The 20,034-nt window shown below is 46.0% G+C and overlaps 1 protein-coding gene across 1 annotated transcript; it reads left to right on the top strand.

Moving 5' to 3' along the window:
* The first annotated feature begins 5,137 nt into the window (after window positions 1-5,137).
* On the top strand, window positions 5,138-18,229 carry Suv39h1 (suppressor of variegation 3-9 homolog 1). The gene is given in 10 exon segments (XM_032889986.1): window positions 5,138-5,378; window positions 7,591-7,736; window positions 8,913-9,082; window positions 9,084-9,117; window positions 9,120-9,170; window positions 9,173-9,209; window positions 9,212-9,570; window positions 15,602-15,748; window positions 15,834-15,963; window positions 16,696-18,229. Coding segments are annotated over 10 exon segments (1,227 nt in total). The 5' UTR covers window positions 5,138-5,359; the 3' UTR covers window positions 16,830-18,229.
* The last annotated feature ends 1,805 nt before the right edge of the window (window positions 18,230-20,034 follow it).

Below are 20,034 nucleotides of genomic sequence, written 5' to 3'. Positions count from 1 at the left end.
CCACATGTATCCCATACCAATAAAATCTATTCCCACATATATCCCCCGGATTCTACTTGAATGAATTAGCAAACTCATTAAGCTCCTTAGTAGTGGAGCACAGTTCCTCAGAGACTACACTTTCCACCTCTCCTCCAGGACCCTGCTTAACCTTTAGTCTGGTATAGGTCTAGAGGCAACTGTCGGTGGGTCCTGAGAGACATCAGCATTGTCTTGCCTGGCATCAGAGAAATTATCTGTTGGTTTAGCAGACAATGAAGGATTAATTTCCTCAATCAAAGCTGAAAAGGCTTTGTGGGTGTGGGATGGGGTTCATCTTCTGATGAGTGTGGAGAGAGACTACTGCCCCAGGTGAGGTAAACTCTTGAGAATCTGAGAGTTCTGGCTGGAGAGATGGCTCAGAGGTTAAGAGCACTGGCTGTTCTTCCAGAGGCCCTGAGTTTGATTCCCAGCAACCCCATCTGTAAAGAGAGCCGACGCCCTCTTCTATGTGTCTGAAGACAGTGACAGTGTATTCACATACATTAAAAAAAGTGGGGGGAGAATCTAAGGGTACAACGTTCTCAGCTCCAATAGGGTCCTCCCGCCACATATCCCCATCTCAAGGTAGAAGATCCCATTCTCTAGCAGTCAATGCCCTACTTTAACTGCCAACACCCTCCAAGGTTGGGATTTGAATTTTCACTGTAATTGTTGTACTGAAGACTTCAGTTTGACTTCCCACAACTTGAGCTCTGTGGCTGCTGGAGAGAAGATTCTCTTCCAGCGCACCCTCGGGAACCTGTAGACTGTTTGTGAGCATCTGGAACAGGTCAGCTTCTGTCACTGAGTTCACTGTCACCATATCCGGAGATGCTAGAATGCTGGTTGGCTAATTTTTATCACGGAACGCACTCCTTTGTCAGTTTATCCAGAGATGCTAGGAGCAACCAACCGGCAGCAGCATCTTCCTTATTTTTCCACAAATTGTCAAAAGTGTTACATCCAGACTCACCACTTGTGGATCAGGATAATCAGGCACATTTTTCTCCTTAAGTTTGTAAAATAGTTCACACCAGGGCTTTCAGTGATCTCAACCTTCAAGGGAAGCTTTAGTAGTGGAGAAGCTTTGGTTGCACTGTCGTGCTTTGGCAAGCTGGGAAGCCTATTTCAGACATTTAAGAAATTAATCCAGGGTTGGGGTTGGCTCAGTGGTAGAGCGCTTGCCTAATGGCGTAAGGCCCCTAGGTTTTGGTCCCCCAGCTCCGAAAATAAAAAAAAAAAAAAAAAAATTAAACCATGGGCTGGAGATGGTTCTCAGCACTGACTATTCTTCAGAGGTCCTGAGTTTTAAAATCCCAGCAACCACATGGTGGCTCACAGCCATCTATAATGAGATCTGATGCCCTCTTCTGGTGTGTCTGAAGACAGCAACAGTATACTTTAATAAATCTTTAAAATAAAAAAATTAATCCTTGCAGGACAGTGGTCGTACATACCTTTAATCCCAGCATTCGGAAAGCAGGTGGATTTCTGTGAGTTTGAGGCCAGCCTGGTTTACAGAGAGAGTTCCAGAACAGCCAGAGCTACACAGAGAAATCCTGTCTGGAGAAAACAAACCGAAACTGCATCATATACTTTCATTTCTCTAGAACCACTTGATGAACAGAATTTACATTTAATTATATATGTGTATGCATGCATTTATTGTTATATATGGGGTTTATTGGAATGGTTTACAGTCTGTGTTCCTGGTAGTTCCACAGTGCCTATATGGCAGAATCCTAAAGAAGTAGCCTTTGAAGCCAATGAAGGAGCAGGGAAAGAGAGAGAGAGAGAAACAGAGAGAGAGAGAGAGAGAGAGAGAGAGAGAGAGAGAGAGAGAGAGAGAACAAGCTTCCTTCTTTTATGTCCTTCTTGTAGGCTGCCCATAAAAGTAGTGGCCCAGATTAAAGGCAGATTGTCCTACCTCAAAAGATCCAAATTAAAAGTGGATCTTCTTGCTTCAGATAATTAAGAAAAATATTCCCTCACCAGTGTACCTAGTCACTTGGGTTTCAGTCGTTTGGATGTAGTCAAGTTGACAACAGAGAATATAGCCTTTGGAACCTTAAAACCACGGAACGACAGCAAGAGGAAGTGTGGGGAGATGTGATGCTGCACTTTTCTGATGCTGTGAGAGGGTGAACATGCAGGTTGTATGACAAGCCTGCCTGCACTGGTTGGGGTTGCCAGCTTTACCGGCTGATTCACTGACGATCCATGGCACTGCTGTCGACCGGGCTATCAGATGCTGTGAACGGCTAAAGAACCATTCTGGCTTCTAAGAACCACATCTGGCCTGAGAGAATGTCTGGATGTGATACTGTGAAAGAAAGTAGAGTCAAAGAAACACTGAAAGAAACTCCATAGCTTCATTTGCTTCCAAAAAAATCCCTAATTTTGGAGGTCTCGAGGGAAAACAATTTAGAATTCATCTCTCACTGGCTTTGCTAAAGATATCATCTCTGAGTAGGGCTGCCAGATCACTTAAATTGTTGTCTGGCAAAGGTGCTTTGAAACCCCTGTCCCCTGCCCCATTTGGTATCTCAAATCACAAGGGCAAGCAACTTCCTGACATAAAGAAATGAGTCAGAAAACTTGCTAATCAGTAACTTTTCTTGAGATTTACAGACTCCAGCACACCAAAGAACCTTTAGTCAGTAACAGTTTACATGTCGGAAAAACAGGCCACTGTGGAATTTATGACCATCCCAGCCCTCCTCAAACCAGAAAGATAACTTTCCTCAAATCTCTTAGTTGCCTTATACCTGCAGACACTAAGCAAAATGGTCTCCCTTCGTGATAGTATCCTATCTTCTTTTGTTTGCTGACTTCCCAAATAGAGCTTTTTTCTTTGTTCCCAACCTGACTCTTTCCAGTCACGGGTAAATGAATGTGGGTGTTCTAATAGCAGAGGTAATCTTGGCAATTTCAGGCTGGCCGATCAAAGGGTATGGAGTCTCCAGCTAGGCAGCTATTTCTGGTGGCTGGTTGTCTACCTGGGCTTAAGCACATGATACTGAGCATTCCGACTCAATCCCTCAGGTAGTATTGTCAGTGGGATACTGAGACTGACTGCCTGTTTATCTGACAAGCTGAGAGGAAGAATGAATGAGTCCCAGGTCAGCTGACACCAGCTAAGCTCCCTGACTCCTCAGATACCTATAAGGCTACAGACTATAGACCGATAGAATCCCAGTCTCTTTGAAGATCCCAAAGAAGATCAGAAGATCTTGACTGCTTGACTCTTAGTGGGAATGAAAAAAGTAGACTTGTTATAGGAACCCAGCTTGACATGACCACAGCCATTTTAGGTATAACTTCATTGATAAAGCACAGGGCCTCAGCTTACTTTCCAAACCTATAGGATAAACAAAGCCATTAAGATAAGTAAGGCTCCAGCTGCATTTGAAGCAGAGGATGTTCTTATCTGTGGTATCAGTGGGAGGAGGCCCTTGGTCCTGTGAAAGCTAGTTGCCCCTGTGTAGGGGAATGCTAGGGTAATGAGGTGAGAGAGGGTGGGTAGGTGGGGGAGCACCCTCATAGAAGAAGCAGGGGAGAAGGGGTGGGATAGGGGATTTGTGGAGGGGAAACCAGGAGGGAGGATAACATTTGAAATGTAAATAAATAAAATAACCAATAAAAATTAAAAAAGAAAATCTGAAAAAAATCGTGAGCATTTCATGATAAGTACTGATGCCCAAATTATTTTAGACTGATATTTAATGAAATATTTAGAAAAATAATTGATGCGCCGTACTGAAGTTTGTATAGAATGTAAACCCCCTCCTCCTGCTATACAGTGTAGTTTCTCTTGCCTTGCTAACACTAGAGTACAATGAAGTCTGGAAATCTGTAATAAATTGCACTTTGAGAAATCCTAGATCTTCCTAACTTTTCTGGTATATGTACATGTTACTGTGGGCTGTGTACATGTGCATGCACACGTGTATGCTAGAGGTCAATGTCGGGCATCTCCCTTGATTGTGATCCATTTTATTTTTAATTTTATTACATTTATTGTGCGTGTGTGTGAGCATATAGATATGTAGGCCAGAGTTGAGCATCTTCCTTGATTGATTTCGTCGTATTTAAATTTTTTTTTACTACATTTATTTGGGCTATGTGTGTACACATCTACCAAGGTGCAGGTGTGGAGAACAGAAGACAGCTTACAGGAATGGGTTCTGTCTTATAAAAGCAAGTTCGGGCCTCCTGACACAACTCCAGCACTTTTTTGCTGGATGTGGCTTTTACATGGATGCCGAGAATCTGAATTCAAGCCTTTACGCTAGCATAGCCGACACTTTACTGAGCCATCTCCACAGCCCCTTGCCCAATTCTTTGGTCTTTCCGCATTTTCTGCCTTTAGCAGCCAGTTCTCACACGCGGAGTTTTCCCTTTAAATCGGGGACCCACTGATAAGTAGCCCCAAGGTTTCATCATTCCGCTCCCTATTGTGAGGGCCTAGCTAGATGCTATGGCTGATGAATCATGATGTAAACGAGGAGCAAATTGAACCACAGTAACCAAGTGACAGTGTGAGTGTCTAGAGAGAGCTATTGGGAGCTGACAATGATTTGTCCTCATCTAATCTCAGTCTACCTTAGGACATGGGTGGACATTGTCATTTATGAGTCATTTCCTTCAGAGGTAGATGGAGAAAAGGGCTGACTGGCTGACAGCGTGATGGGGACAGCTTGAGGGAATAGTAGGCTGCCTAACGGCACAAGGGCTGTGTTTCAGTGAACTCAAACGGCTGCAGGGCACAGACGGATGCTACTGACGTAGTGCGAATGAAGAAGCGAGTGATCTGAACGGACACCTGATGGCAGCGACCGACTTATTTTTTATTTGAATCAGATGACTGACTGAACACCTATATATGGCTCTAGGTCCACCCTGGAAGTGAATGCTTGCTCTAGGTTAAAATATGACGGGCAGAATTGGGGTCGGACAAAACAATCCCTTTATGACTGGCTGACGACATGATTGGCTAGCACTATGACTGACAGGAGGTAGAGCCTGGAGCAAAGGCAACCATTGCTCCTGCGCAGGCGCAGCACATTGAATAAAAGCAGCGGGCACGGGCGCTCGAGACCACTCCTGGTGACGGGAGGTGCTGCTGCGCAGGCGCATGCTGAATAAAAGCAGCGAGCACCGGCGCTCGAGACCACTCCTGGTGACGGGAGGAGTCCAGTCACAGCTCCCCGGTTGGTCTGAGCGGGAGCTGCGGGCGGTGAGGAACGGCCAATAGACTGCGCGTCCCCGGCCACGCCCGCGCGCGCTCTCTTCTCGCGGGCCTTTTAGGCCCGAATGTCGTTAGCTGTGGAGAAAGATGGCGGAAAATTTAAAAGGTGAAGCTGTGGTGGTAGAGACGCAAGCTACTGGCCCGGCCGAGTAGAATGGAGGGAAGGTGTCCAGGGTTCCGAGCCGGGCGTCCGGAGCCACGGAACCTGGAGCTAGAAGGCCGGCGCGGAAAACGTGGGGCCGGAGAGCGCGGGCCCGGCGCGCGGGCAGGGGGCGGGGGCTGAGGGGAGGGGCGCGTGCTTCGGCCGCAGGGGGCGCAGGGGCTGCGCAGACTGCGCGGGGATTTTCTCGGCCGCGCGCAGCTGGCCAACGCGCCTACGCGCGTGAAGATCCCGAAGAGAGGTTGCGGCCGCGCAGGAAAAGCGGCTCTCAAGTGACCGTTACCCTTTCGGTTTCCACAGGAGACGCCGGAAGGGGGAGGAAAGAAGTGGAACGGACCCCTTCTCAAAATGGGGGAACCGGCGACTCTAGGTGGGGAAAGGGATCTCGGCCAGATGGGGGCAGGGTTTAGGGGTGGACGATTCTCCCCAGAAAGCGGGATTGGGGGCCTTGGTGAGGAGGGCAGGGCTCCTCCATGTGCAGGAAAAGAGGGGTGACTGTGCGTGTTGGGCGGGCTCCTCGGCAGTGAGTAAAGCTGTGAGCATAGATTCCACAAGTGTGAGCAGGAGCTCCGATGGGTAGGAGTGCGGCTGCGGTTAGTGCGCAGCCAGATGCTGGAGATGGTATTTTCAGGCCACTTCTCAGGGGTTTCAAAGGCTTTTCAAACACGGGTTAGAGGCTTTGGGCAAGGAAGGGCCTTGGGTAAAAGGATGAGTGTACATGCAATGAGTCTTTTGAAACTGTTTTGTATGTTCTTAGATTACAATCTAGAGTATCTTATTAGGATCGTTTTAGGTTTGAGTAGAAAGATGGAGTTGGTTATTGACAGCATACCCCTAGCATCAAGTGGTTTTGTGACATATTTGATTTTTAAAAATGGCTTCTAAAATTACGTTGAAGGGATGTGCTCTGAAGCAAAAAAAAAAAAAATGTGTATATTTTAAATCTGTTTCGCTTGAACAATTTTGGTGACCCTCAAGAGTGTCAGCGACTTACCACATGTATTGTTTGCATGTTACTGAATTAAGAGCAGATCCCTTTAGATTGAGTTGTACTTTTAAGAGAAACGTGGGATGAGACAGCAAGTGATAAAGCAGCCTGGAAAAATAGGCCTTGGGTATATAAAGTGGTCTAGAATAAGTCAAGGAAGCTTCCAGTAATGCAGTACCCCTCCACCCCCAGGACAGACTATGGCTGTTCTGGAACTCACATTGACTTGCCTCTGCCTTTCAAGTGCCCAATCTAAAGCACCACTATGCCCACCTTAATGTAATGTCTTTCTACAGTCTTTATAATTCAAGAATCTAAAAAAAACATTGAACTAGAAGTCTTTCTGAAATTTGTCACTAATCATGGCAAGAGATTTTTACAAGTGGGATTATTCAGTGAGAATATTTAATATGAATAATCAAGGCTTTTGCTATAGATGTGTTTGCTATTAATGTGTTTTGATTATAGATGGCTTAACGTCCTAGACCCTGCCAGGAATTCGCCTAAAATTACTTGTGTAAAATTCCCAAATGTTTGATCCAAAATCCAGTGGCCCAGAAGTTTCAAGATAAGTGAAGACTTTACAGCAACACCTCTGGTGCCCTAGTGATTTTCGCCCTGCCTTGCCTCCCTTAGTCAACGCACCCCACTGAGCTAGGAAGCTATTGTCTTTTCTTTTGCAAAGTGCAATGAGCATTGATTAAGGCTCTGACCTCAGGTAAGTTTGCAGGGAGCTTAAGGCCTTGGATGTTCTGGGAGTGGATCCCTTTATGGACTCGACAATTGCTACAAGCTCCATATCATCCTTGCTATTTCAGAGTTAGGGGGGTAGGGTTTGGAGTTGAAGACTCCCCCAGAAGAGGGCGTAGGTCCTCTGATAGGAGAACTGGACTCTTCCATGTGCACAGAAAGACAGGTTGGGTAACTTTTTTTTTTTCTTTTTTGGTTCTTTTTTTCGGAGCTGGGGACCGAACCCAGGGCCTTGCGCTTCCTAGGCAAGCGCTCTACCACTGAGCTAAATCCCCAACCCCTGGGTAACTTTTTCTGGTGTTGCCCTGAGATTTGAACATTAGGTTTCAAGGAATTGTCATTTCTTGTTACAGAGGATTTTAGCTTTGAGTAAGACCTGTGATTACATTTTTTTGTGGGTCTTTGGCCTTCTCATTCCAGGTTGCAGTGTGTGCTGTAAATCTTCCTGGAATCAGCTGCAGGATCTGTGCCGACTAGCCAAGCTTTCTTGTCCTGCCCTTGGTGTTTCTAAGAAGAATCTGTATGACTTTGAAGTTGAATACCTGTGTGATTATAAGAAGATCCGTGTAAGTCTGGGGTGTGTGTGAGACTACACTGGAGGGGACCCTCTTTTCTACCCAACCCCCACATCTGTTTGCAAAGAGGATTTTTCTCTGATTCATCCTGGGGGAGAATGGGATGTATTGACCCTCTTATTTCTATTTTACAGGGAGGGAAATTAAGTGACTTTCTTAGAGAACAAGAGGCAGAATGAATCCTCAAATGCATGTCTATTTCCACCTAGAAATAGAATAGTTACAAAATTGAAATTCTATGCCTAAGAGTGGAAGTAAAAGATGACAACAGGTAGTATGCCCACCAGAAACAGTTACTGATGCCACAGAAGTAGTAGCAGGTTAGAGGAGCCCACTGAAAGCAGCATGTTTAGTTGAAATGTAGCCTTCAGTTTCTTGTCTGTAAAATGGGAAGGACTAGAGTTGTGAGAATTAGTTCTAGGGTGTGCCAGCTGCTCGGGACAATACCTGCTGCATAGTGAATGCTACAAAAAATGTTAGCTGTCTTTTTCTTTCTTTTCATCTTTAGTTTTAGGCAGAGTTTTGCTATATTATGAGAGTTGGCCCCAAATTCAGAATCCTTCCTCAGTTTACTGAGTGATGGGGGTTACACAGATATATTCTCTTCTCCTTACTTGTATTCACTTTGTGAATAGTTTAATATTTTCAAAACAACATAGCCAGGGGAGCTACAGGTGACATTTTAAACTGTCTTTTTTTTTTTTTTTTTTTTTTTTGAACTGGGGACCCGAACCCAGGGCCTTTTGCTTCAAAGGCGCTCTACATGAGCTAAATCCCCCAACCCCCCATTTTAAACTGTCTTAAGGCTGACTCCCAGCAATTAACCACCCCCCCCCGCCAGCCCTGGGCAATATACTGCCTGGAAGAGTGAGAAGGGGACCAGACTGGTCAGCAGTGAATGATTTCTGATGTGAATGGTTCAGATTCTGAATGTATTTAGTAGGGAGTGTGAGCAAAGGAGGAACCAAGAATAACAGCAGGAGTTTGGACCTGAGCAGCTAGAAAGAAGGAACAGAAGATAGAGCAGGAAGTAGTTTGGGGGTTGAAATGAAGAGTAGGAATTTTAACAAATATTAAGGGAAGGGTAGAAATTGAACTTTGTAATCCTTGCGGTAGAGGGAGGGTGTCAGCATTTATGGTACCCTCGTGTCCCTGTCTGCCTAACAGGAGCAGGAGTATTACCTGGTTAAATGGCGTGGGTATCCTGACTCAGAGAACACCTGGGAGCCACGGCAGAATCTCAAATGTGTGCGCATTCTTAAGCAGTTCCACAAGGACTTAGAAAAGAGCTTGTCCGGCGACACCTTGGTCAAAGCCACCAGGCATCTGGACCCAAACAGCCAATTACCTGGTGCAGAAGGCCAAGCAGAAGCCCGGGCACTGCAGCGTTAGGAACAGAGCTCAATGCCAAAGCGCAGCCATCTAGAAAGCGGATCACTGGAAATAGGGTAGACCTGGATGGCCCTCAAGGTCCTTTGTCTATATCAATGAGTGTCGAGTTGGTGAGGGCATCACCCTCAACCAGGTAGCTGTTGGCTGTGAGTGCCAGGACTGTCTGTTGGCACCCACTGGAGGCTGTTGCCCTGGAGCATCCCTGCACAAGTTTGCCTACAATGACCAAGGCCAGGTGCGACTGAAAGCTGGGCAGCCCATCTACGAGTGCAACTCTCGCTGTTGCTGTGGCTATGACTGCCCAAACCGTGTAGTCCAGAAAGGCATCCGCTACAACCTCTGCATCTTCCGCACTGATGATGGCCGAGGCTGGGGTGTCCGCACGCTGGAAAAGATCCGCAAAAATAGCTTTGTTATGGAGTATGTGGGAGAGGTGAGGAGATGGGTCTGGGTATGTGTGTAGCTTTTCCCACTCCCTGTTTGTAATGTGTGTCCCTAACCATGTACCTAAAACTCTTCTGCTTTCTTGTAAGAAAAGCCTAGGGTGTTGGTCTGAGTGCTATAGGGACATTGTTAATGGGGGCTGATGTTTGTACTGGGCACACATCAGCAGGACCATGCTGCCAGTTAAAAGAACACAGAAGTACTTCTGACCTAAGCTGGTTTCATAAGGGTGTATAGCAAAGCAAGTGGGAACTGAGCTCCAGGCAATTGTGGTCTGGGCATAAGGTTGCAGAACCTAGAAAGGCAAGTTCTCTCCTCATTTGTGAGTATTACAAACTGTGAATCTAAGGGAGCATGTAGGCTTCACTTGGATGGAGGTTGGGCAATATCCTCTAGGCCATTGGTTCTCAACTTGTGGGTTACTACAACCCTTTTGGGGATAGGATGACCCTTAGATAGGGTTTACCTAAGACCACTGGAAAATAGATATTCACATATTCTGTTACCTATCAGTAGCAAAGAAAATAATTTTATGGTGGAGGGGGGTCACTACAATATGGAGAGCTGTTAAAGGGTCACAGCATTAGGAAAGCTTAAGAACTGACTTCCAGGTTACTCCGGGGAAAGGCTGGGTGGTACATGGTGCAGGCTAGCTTTTGTAATTGACCATCCCCAGATCTTTGTAGTTTAACATGTTAGGAGTTAGTCTGCATTGTTTTAAGGCAGTCTCCTCTTGGTAGCCCAGGTTGGCTTTGAGCTCACAGTCCTCCTGCTCTCCCCTCTTGAGTACTGGGCAAACATGTGCCCACCATCCCTAGTCTGGGAGTTGGTTTGCCTGGTTTGTGAACACTCTGATGTGGGTGTTTCAATGGATATACTGTTCACATAGTGACTCAAGCCCACTACTATTTTTACACCCAACCCCTTGTGCCTTTCTTCTACCTTAGGGCCTTCTGGTCACCATCGACCTCAGCTTTTTGTAGTAAGGGACTGAAGGGGAAGGTGCTAAGGAGTCAAGACTACTTGTGGCTACTATCTATTGGCTGGAAGTTAGTCACTTTGGTGCCAGGGAGATGGATGGGTGTGTGTGTGTGTGTGTGTGTGTGTGCGTGCGCGCGCGCGTGTACACATGTGTGTACACACGTGTACTTTAACTTTATGACCAGGTGTTAAAAAGGGTTCTGGATGGGCAACTAGCAGGTGTATGCAGCAGAAAATACCACATCATAAGGTGAGACACTGGGCATTTTTAGGATTGGACAGTTCTTTTATATATAGACAAATCTCATGTTCATCCTTAGACCTTTACTGTCTAAATGTGTGTTCTGTCATAATGACGTTGTTCATGTGTTTCCATAGGTTCCCTCCTGGGTGTTATATGCTTGGACAGTGACAGCACTGGCCTGAGGATACATCTGAGGATGTCCACCTATATCAGTGACTGTGATGACTAGGAGAGGCTTCCATGAAACTAGAGTAAAGGGTCAGACCCTAGCAGGAAAGAGATTGTCTCAAAGTAGAACAGTCTGCAATATAGTAGAGAAGAGTCTGGACAAGGGGATGGCCATACCCCAAGATTGTCTGCTAGAGAAAATCCACATGCTGGAAAGCCAGGCAGTTTAGAGCAAGAGGAAGGTATAGATAGGAAGGGTTCCTGACAGAAAGTAGCAGGATCCTGAGCATCTGCAGTAAGAGATGTCTATATTCCACAGTGGCCCAGTGAGCTGGAGGAAGCATGAGGTCTCCATACTCTAGGTTTCTTCACCCCTGAATGATTTTGGACAGTTTAGTATGTAGACCTCTTTCTAGAAGAAGATGCTCTTAACCTGGGACCCCTGACAGTCTGAAAGGGGAGATGTCCAGACCCTCTGGGGGCTGATATTCCTAGAGGTCATCCCGAAGCCAGGCAGTATAATTGTATTGATCAAGGTAGAAGTAAAGCCTCTTACAGGAAGGCTCAGTCCCCTAGATTTAGGGTCCTTGCTCCTCCACTCTGAACATAGCAGAGTTCCCAGGAGCTCTCTGACCTTCCCATTCTCACCCATTCTCTGTTACTTCTTGACTTCTGTCTTGTCATGACCTTCTTAGGTCCAGACCTTCTCCTGGTACCCATAAACCTATGGATCCTCTTTCCATGTGGCCTCTGAAAGGCAGTAAGTACAAGTACCACCCCTCAGCAGCACTTTGTCTCTCTTGGTGGTTTAGGTTATTCTTTCTGTGAAGTACTTGAAAGCAGCCTGTCAATGGTACTTGTGTTAGTATTTTAGTCCAAAATTTAGACAATCCAGATGCTCAAAAAGTAAAAGATCTTGAGACATGGTTTCTCTGTGTAGACCAGGCTGGTCTTGAATTCAGAGATCCGCCTGCTTTTGCCTCTCCAGTGCTGGGAATAAAGATGTGTGCCACCACTACTGGACTCTTTTGTTTTGGATAAATAACCTGACCTGATTTATTGTCTTTGTACTTGGGGTTAGTGTTTATAATTATGTGGCACTGTCTAGATGCTCCTAAGGTGCTATTATAATGAATCTACCGCTCTTCCCCCCTAAGGAAGAACAGAGGGCCTCCTTTATGCTAAGCAGTACTCCTCCACTGAGCCACATCCTAACATGAAAGGTGCTGTGTAATTCAGAGTATCATTCCCAGTCTTGGATGCCAGGCTTTGAAGCCACTGATAGTTTGTATCAATAGTTTGTGACCTTTTGGACCTTTCTATGTTCTAGACTTTCTGTTTTCAAATTATTTCTAGCTTTACCAGTTAGGAAATACTAGAACATACATTCTGTATATATTTTATCTTCTCTGGAATGGAGGCGAGTTTATATTTTATCATCTCTGTAATGGAGGCAAGTTTTAATTAAGTAATAGCATTTCATTACCAGCTTTTTGGGGGGGACACAGATAAAAGGGTGAAGCTTAGATTTCAACAAGAAAAATGGTACTCCTTATAAGATCAACCCAAAATATTATTTCACACATAGCCTCTTTAGATTTGAGAAAATAAAGGTCCAAAGAGGTGTCACGTAAAAAGTGGTCCAAGTTAACAAAGCTAGTAAAGTGGATGGTGGGAAATGCCTGTTGTTTAAACCCAGTGCTCTGGCAGGCCTGCTGGCTTCTTCCCCCATGAGAAAGGCACAGGGTAGGCTGAGTAGCACTGACTCAGTTCATACCAACAGCCTTTTTTGTTTTACAGTATATGAGTGTTTTGCCTGCATGCCTGGTGTTCAAGACCAGGAGTGGCCATAGATCTTAGGACTGGAGTTAAGAGTATTGAGTCAAAACTAGGTCCTCTAGAAGAACAGCAAGTGCTCTTAACCAATGAGCCATCTCTCCAGCCCCTCGACAGCCTTTAAAAGAAAAAAAAAAACAAAAACCTGACAGCCTTTAAAAAAAAAAAAAAAAAAAACTTACTTCCTTAATATACATGAGTGCCCTGTCTGAAGACAGGAGCATCAGATCCCATTACAGATAGTTGTGAGCCATCATGTAGTTGGCTGGGAATGAACTCGGGACCTCTGAAAGAGCAGCCAGTGCTTTTTAACCGCTAGGCTATCTCTCTAGTTCCCTCTACAGCCCCTTTAAACTGCCCAACTCCTAGACTGGCTTCCTTGACACTCTAAAAAAGAGCCGCTAGAATGGAAACAGGGATGGGACATCACAGGAGACAAAGGAGAGCAGGTTAAGCCTGGAGGGTATGACTCATCCTTGTGAGACTGGAGCAGCAGGTAGGGACAACAGACAGAAAGGTGGAGTGGGGGAGGATGTGGACATTCCTTCTGGTGGCTCAGAGAAGAGCCAGTATGCTGGTAAACTAGAGACTGGCTGGGTTCTGAGGGGCTGAAAAAAGACAGGCTCCAAGTGGTCATAGGGTTCTCAGGGAGATAGGAGGCCTACCTTAGCATACTTTGCCATATTGTTGCTGTTGTTTCAGGAGAAAAAGCTTCACTGGTAGTGATGCCTTATTATGACCTGGGGCCCACTTTACAGGATGAATTTTTGAGACCTATTTTACCTTACTTGTATGTATGAGCTCTCAAGCACATGTGCATGAAGGTGCTCATGTAATCCAGAAAAGGGGTTATCGTATCCCTTGAGCTTGAGTTCTAGTATTTGGGCTGTGTTTTGGTGACAGGATCTCAATTTTGCCCTGGCTGTCCTGGAACTGACTATGTAGACCGGGCTGATCTCAGACTCAGGGATCCACTTGCTACTATCTCTTGAGTAATTGGATTAAAGCTTGTGTGTGAACAGGTCTGGCCAGGTTATAGGAATTTGTGAGCAGCCTGATGTGGGCGCTCAGATCTAAACTCCGGTCCTCTGATAAGGCACTAAGCACTTTTAACCATTCCTGTAGCCCCAGGCCATATTTCTTAATTACTCCAGTGAGGTTGCCCTGAACACTGTTTTCCTAAACTATGTCTTACAGTGTACTGTAGGTGTCAAGATTCTAAGCTGCCTCTGTGGCCTGTGAGGGTCAGGGGTAGGCCTAAATTGTTAAACTTCCCCTATCAGACTGTGGCCTTTGTAAGCCCCGTGAACAATAACCTGGTATGCTAAGGGTATGTATTGCATGGGTAGAATGTGTGTGTAAGGTCCTGAGTTTGTCTACACTACCAAAACAAAGGACCTGAATGAGTGGAGAAATAAATTGCAGATGGGGAGGCCAGGTCCTTCAGGAATGAGCTAGAGTAGGGGGTAGTATGTAGTGTGGTCTGGAGAGGCAGAAGAGGCAGGTAGGGCACTAATATAGCCTTCCTTGCTAGAAAACAGAGAAGTCATACCCAGAGCAGGGTAGATTTATAACAAGAACATGGTCACCAAACTCATAAGGTGCTAGGAAGGTCTGGGTCTGGTGTCATCTGGGAGGTGGACAGTGTCTTTGAGGAAGAGAGGGAGGGAAGAAGACAGGAACGGAGTGAATGTTGGAACTACGTAGAAGACTGCCTCTTGGGTCTTCTGCAAGACTGCAGAGGGTTTTCTGGGCCATAGAACAGAAGGAAAAATAGCAGTCAGCATGTATCTGCTGGGGTGTGCTCTGGGGGGCACTTGTCTGTCAAGAGTAGACATATGGAAGAAACCAAGGAGTGAGGGTACCCTGGGCTGAGGAGATGGCAGTACAGTATATGGGACCCAAGGAGAGGACTGTCAGGTGAAGGTGAGGATTAAGAAAAACCCATATCAACAGCATTTGGGAGGCATGTGCAGATCAGAGCTGAGAGGATGGTGGCAGTGGAGAGGAAATGTGGGAAGAAGTGCCTGCTGTGTCCAGCCTCATGTGTTAGTACCACAGTGTTGGGGCCTTCTCTCAGCTCTAGTTTGCTCTCATTTCCTCTCATGTTCTTCCTTTTTACTCTCACTTTATCTGCATTTTATCATTAGGTTTATTCTCAGCCTCTTTCTGGTTCTCAGGATTTGAGGATCTTGGCCTGGATTTTCTCTGAGGGCCTTGGTCTTCTCCAACCTGGATCTTTCAAACTAAGATTCTGTGTTTTTGTTTCTGCCTGTAGCTCTCTTGTCTGAGTCCCCTTTTCCATTCATTCAAGCCCATGTCCTCATTGTCCAGGGCCTCTTTTTTTCCCACGTCCTCTATGTCCTTGCCATCTGCATGACCTGCACTGGTCTCACTTCCTTGTCGTTGCCTTGTGCTGTCTCTTGCTGTCCTGCCCCGGGTCAGTCAGTTTCTCCTTGTCTCTTCCTTGCTCACTTTCTTGCCTGTTTGGGTCTGTCTGTGTCTCTGTCCCATCTTCTCTGTCCCAAGTATACATGTGAGGCTCTGGGACATCTCAGTGAACAGAAAGTGGAGGTCCTTACTTCCTTTCACAAACTGCACCTTGAAGTCACCTCTCCCCCTACCATTGGAAGCAAGATAGCTCCTGCCATCTCAGCTGGAGAAGGGGTGGGTGGTGGGCAGCCCTCTGCATCGCTCCTGTTCACTGTTCTCTTCCCAGAGGCCAGGTCAACGTCTAGTTGGGGCTGGCTTTCCTGAACCTTCATGACCAAATCTTACCCCCCTTCTTCAGATTATTACCTCAGAGGAGGCAGAGCGGAGGGGCCAGATCTACGACCGCCAGGGCGCCACCTACCTCTTTGACCTGGACTACGTGGAGGACGTATATACCGTGGATGCCGCCTATTATGGCAACATCTCTCATTTTGTCAACCATAGTGTGGGTGCCTCCAGCAAGCGGGCAGGGGGTTGGGAGGGGCAGGCCAGGGCTCCTCCTTACCTTCCCACTGTTCTTTCTTGCCCAGTGTGATCCCAACCTGCAGGTGTACAACGTATTCATAGACAACCTTGATGAGCGACTACCCCGCATCGCATTCTTTGCCACAAGAACCATCTGGGCGGGCGAGGAGCTCACCTTTGATTACAACATGCAAGGTGGGGGTGGTAAGGGCCCCAGGGGCAGGGGCAGTGACATGGGGATGTGAGGACCCCACCCCAAGGCATATATGGGTCAGAGTAGAACAAAGGTAATTCTTTTGCTGGAGTTTTAAGATGTTCTTCCTGATTTCCAGCCTCCTTTTGGACCCTGCCCATGGCTTATGGGTTCCCATATTTGTGTCCCCTGAACCCCAAACCTGATACACTTATGCCACCTTCTTTCAGTAGTACTTGTGGGAGAGGATGTTTGGCTGAAGTGTTAAGGCATACCTCACTTCCGTCTTGAATGAATTCCCCTACCCCTCCTGACTCTAATCCTCCTTCACCTTACTTGTTCTGAGCCTCTGGATACCCTTGCGGTTTCTAGCCTGACCTCTTCTTGACTAAACTAGTCATCTCTGAGACACTTGGCAGATAGTGGGCAAGAGTTCAGGTACCTTTTTAATGCCTAGGTTGACCTCTTTTCCGAAACCCTGCCTGACATGACACTTCTGTTTCCATGTCAGCCTTCTTCCTCGCCAGACATCCCTCAAAGCCACTCATGAACAAACCCCTCTAGTGTTGTGCTCTAGTTCTAACCCCAATCCACCATCCCAAAGATCCTCTCCTAACTCAAATCTCAGACCTGCTCCAAACCTCAAGATCCCTGGGTCTTCTGATATAAGGGGTAGCAGGACCATTCATGCAGGCCTTCTAACAACCCCCCCTTCCCTGGCTGTGACTTCACAGTGGACCCCGTGGACATGGAGAGTACCCGAATGGACTCCAACTTTGGCCTGGCAGGGCTCCCCGGCTCCCCCAAGAAACGGGTCCGTATTGAATGCAAATGTGGGACAACAGCTTGCCGAAAATACCTCTTCTAGCCCTGAGAAGTCTGAGGCCAGACTAACTGAAGGGGCCTGAAGCCACCTTCCTCTTCTCTACTGCTACCCTCTTGTCAAGAATGACCATCAATCAGAGCCTTGTCTGCCTCCACTTGTCCTCACCTGCCCCAACCTGCTCCAGGGTCAGGGCTGTTGTGAGGACTAACTCCGGGTACCCTTTCCCTGTTCCTTTCCCCTATCCAGGCCCATCAGGCATTGCACTTAAAACTCCCAGCCCCATTTTCAGAAGCATATTTTTCACATCAGGATTCCCTAGATTTGGAATTCATGTCAATGGAGGTCCAAAGACTGAAAAGACTGAGCAACTCAGCCCCAAAGCAGATTTTTTTTTTCTCTGCAGCTCTATGTAGTTCAGGCTGGCGTTGGACCTTTAATCCTCCTGTCTCAGCTTTCCTCATGATGAAATTATAGGTGTAAACCCAGCTAAGATTTGTATCTGCTTCAGCTCTGAGCCCGAGTGACCTGTTGCAGGCCTCTTCACTGCTCTATGAGGAAGCAACCCCTAGGCAGACAGATATCAGAGCTGAGATACCAGCCCAACATCAAACTGGATCAGCAACCACAGGGCCTTTGTACTCATGAAAGAAAAGGCAATCTCCAGAAAGGCTGATTCTGCTCATTGTGCTTTTAATGCTGGCTAATATTAACCTTAAGACGCATAGGGTTGCAAAGAGAGTTGCAGGTCTTAAAAGTAGTTGCCCAAATCCCATCAGAATGGGAATGAAGTAAATACCTCTTTGAAAGCCCCTCAGAAGGGTTAGAACTAAGTTTTACCATCAGGAAGTAGAGTGCTGGGCTTACTGGAAACCCAGCCATGGCATTTGATGGCCACTAGAATTAGAAGCTGGAACCAAGATCTAGGTATTCTGTAGAAAGCACTTAATAAGACAATAACGTGCATCGATTAGAAGGTGATGTGATGCCAGGCACTTGGTAGAGCACCTGGTCCATATGGATTGTCTCAGGGAAGCCTTGGAAACCACAGAGGTGGAGCCCAGGAAAAAGCCCATGTGACAGAAGGCAATGTCTAGGCCTAAAATACTTGTCAGCTCAAGTATTCACCTGGGTCCACTTGTCTCAAAGTTAACTGCCTAGAGTTGTACAAAAGGCAAAGATTCTGATGGCTGCCTTGTCCCCTGCTTCCCCACCTCCAGGAAGCTTTTCCTGAGTTCCTATACCCAGAGTACCCCTATGTGAAACTCTGTACCCTGCTACCAGATGCCAGGTCTGTGTGTGTATTTTGTATATATGTGTCCTGCCCACACTCCCCAGGCTGACCTTCAGGCATGGACTGAATCTGGTTTTCTGTGTACCCTCCTCAGCCCTCTCTAGCCTGGAGTGCACACCAATAAACTTTGTTGTTGAATTAATAAGCTGGAGATATGAGAGTTGAGGTCTTGATAACTAGGAAGTGAGAGAGGTTAACTGGGATTGCTCTAGAATGTGGTCAGAGAGGCTTGAGTCATCTGACTGTCATGATCCTGAGCAACTATATATGCTAAACACACTGCCTCATGTTTGGTTTTATCATGTGATCCACTGCTTGTGTTGTGCTCAGAGATTCTGTTCTGTAGGTGACAGTCTCAAACAGCCTTATACCATATGACAAAAGACATTCAAAACCCAAATCTTAGACCCTGCATTCACACTCAGATATACACCTCTGTATAGCTCATAGCCCTTATGCCTGGACAGTACATTCAAACTTTGCTGTATTCAGACTCCCAAACAGTTCCCAGACCTACATGCTGCTAGGGATTTGGTCCTCAAATAGAACTTGGCTTCTGTCTTCTGTGAGAAGTTATATAGACATTTCTTTACAACTCTTCAGCAAACTCACAATCTGGGCAGTAGACCCTCAAATGACACACTGAAAATAGGAGTTAACAAACTGATTTCCAGGACACAGATCCTCAAAACACCCCAGAAATAGCAAAAACTTGGGAAGAAACTTCATACTGGTCAGAAACCTCAGTCCTTAGAAACAGACTTCTAATAAGCAAACCTCATACTCTGACCAAAATTCCCCCAAATCAGAAGTGCTTTAACACTGGAAACAACAGCTGAGGGATGTCAACAGCAGGTGTTACAGGGAACTGCAGGTTTATGCTTGGAACATAGGTAAAGCACCTGGGAGGCTTTACACAGTAGGTGGACGATAGTGGAAAACTATCAAACTATCAGGTGCCAGGAGCAGATTCTGCAACTGCTCAGAAAAAAGACAGCTTGTATTACAACAAAAAACTTACTCACTGATACTGGCTCAAAACTTTATAAAGACTTGTGAGAGTCTCATATTTCATACCTGTATGAAATATCCCACAGAATTAAGACTTACACACTAAGTACAGAGGGTCAATCACCTCGGGATATGCACCCACTGTTGCCTATGCACCCATTAAAAGCTCAGATAGCTGACTACATGAAACCCCTACTAGATCAAGTATTTCATGGGACTGAGACCACCCAAAAACCTATATATCTCATCTGGCAACATATCCTGAGTGGTCAAGAAACTCGAATCAGCAAACTTAGGGGCCATATACCTAAGACACTAGCCATTAGATAGCTTAGAGACCTCAATTTAAGTACAATCATCCTAATAGGTCATTGAACAAACCGAATATTATGCCGATTCAAATCCCTCAAAACCATCCAGGGGTTAAGAAGTAAGTTTTAGAACATGGATTTCAAAATAGAATTCAGAGACCACACTGGATGTATATATAGAACACAAAATTCAGATACTTTAAATGATAAGATGCACCATTTGAGACCTTACAGCTAGAACACGAACACACTGGTAGGGATCTTACTCCTGGTGACATACTAAAACAGCTCAAAGAACTCAAATTCTAGGAAATACTCCAAAGGACCTCACAGCCTGTGGTATACAAATCAAAAACCACTGAAAACGAGATGCAAATGCACAAACATTTCAGAGGAATAACATCCAGGGCCATATAGCAACAAATTAACCATAGATGCCAATACCTGGAACAAAGAGCCATAGTCAACCAGGCATGGTGGCACATGCTTTTGTAATCACAGTACTTGAGAGACTGAGGCAGGAGGACTGTAAATTCCAGAGCAGCCTGAGCTACATAGACCAGGTCTCATTAAAAAAAGAAAAAAGAATAAAAAGAATGGTCTTTTAACTCTGAAACATATTCCCAGACTTTAA

This window comes from Rattus rattus, chromosome X, assembly GCF_011064425.1.
Source record: "Rattus rattus isolate New Zealand chromosome X, Rrattus_CSIRO_v1, whole genome shotgun sequence".
In the NCBI taxonomy this organism is placed as follows: domain Eukaryota; kingdom Metazoa; phylum Chordata; class Mammalia; order Rodentia; family Muridae; genus Rattus; species Rattus rattus.
The sequence above is the reverse complement of the archived record's forward strand: the minus strand, read 5'-3'. Positions and strand labels throughout refer to the sequence as shown.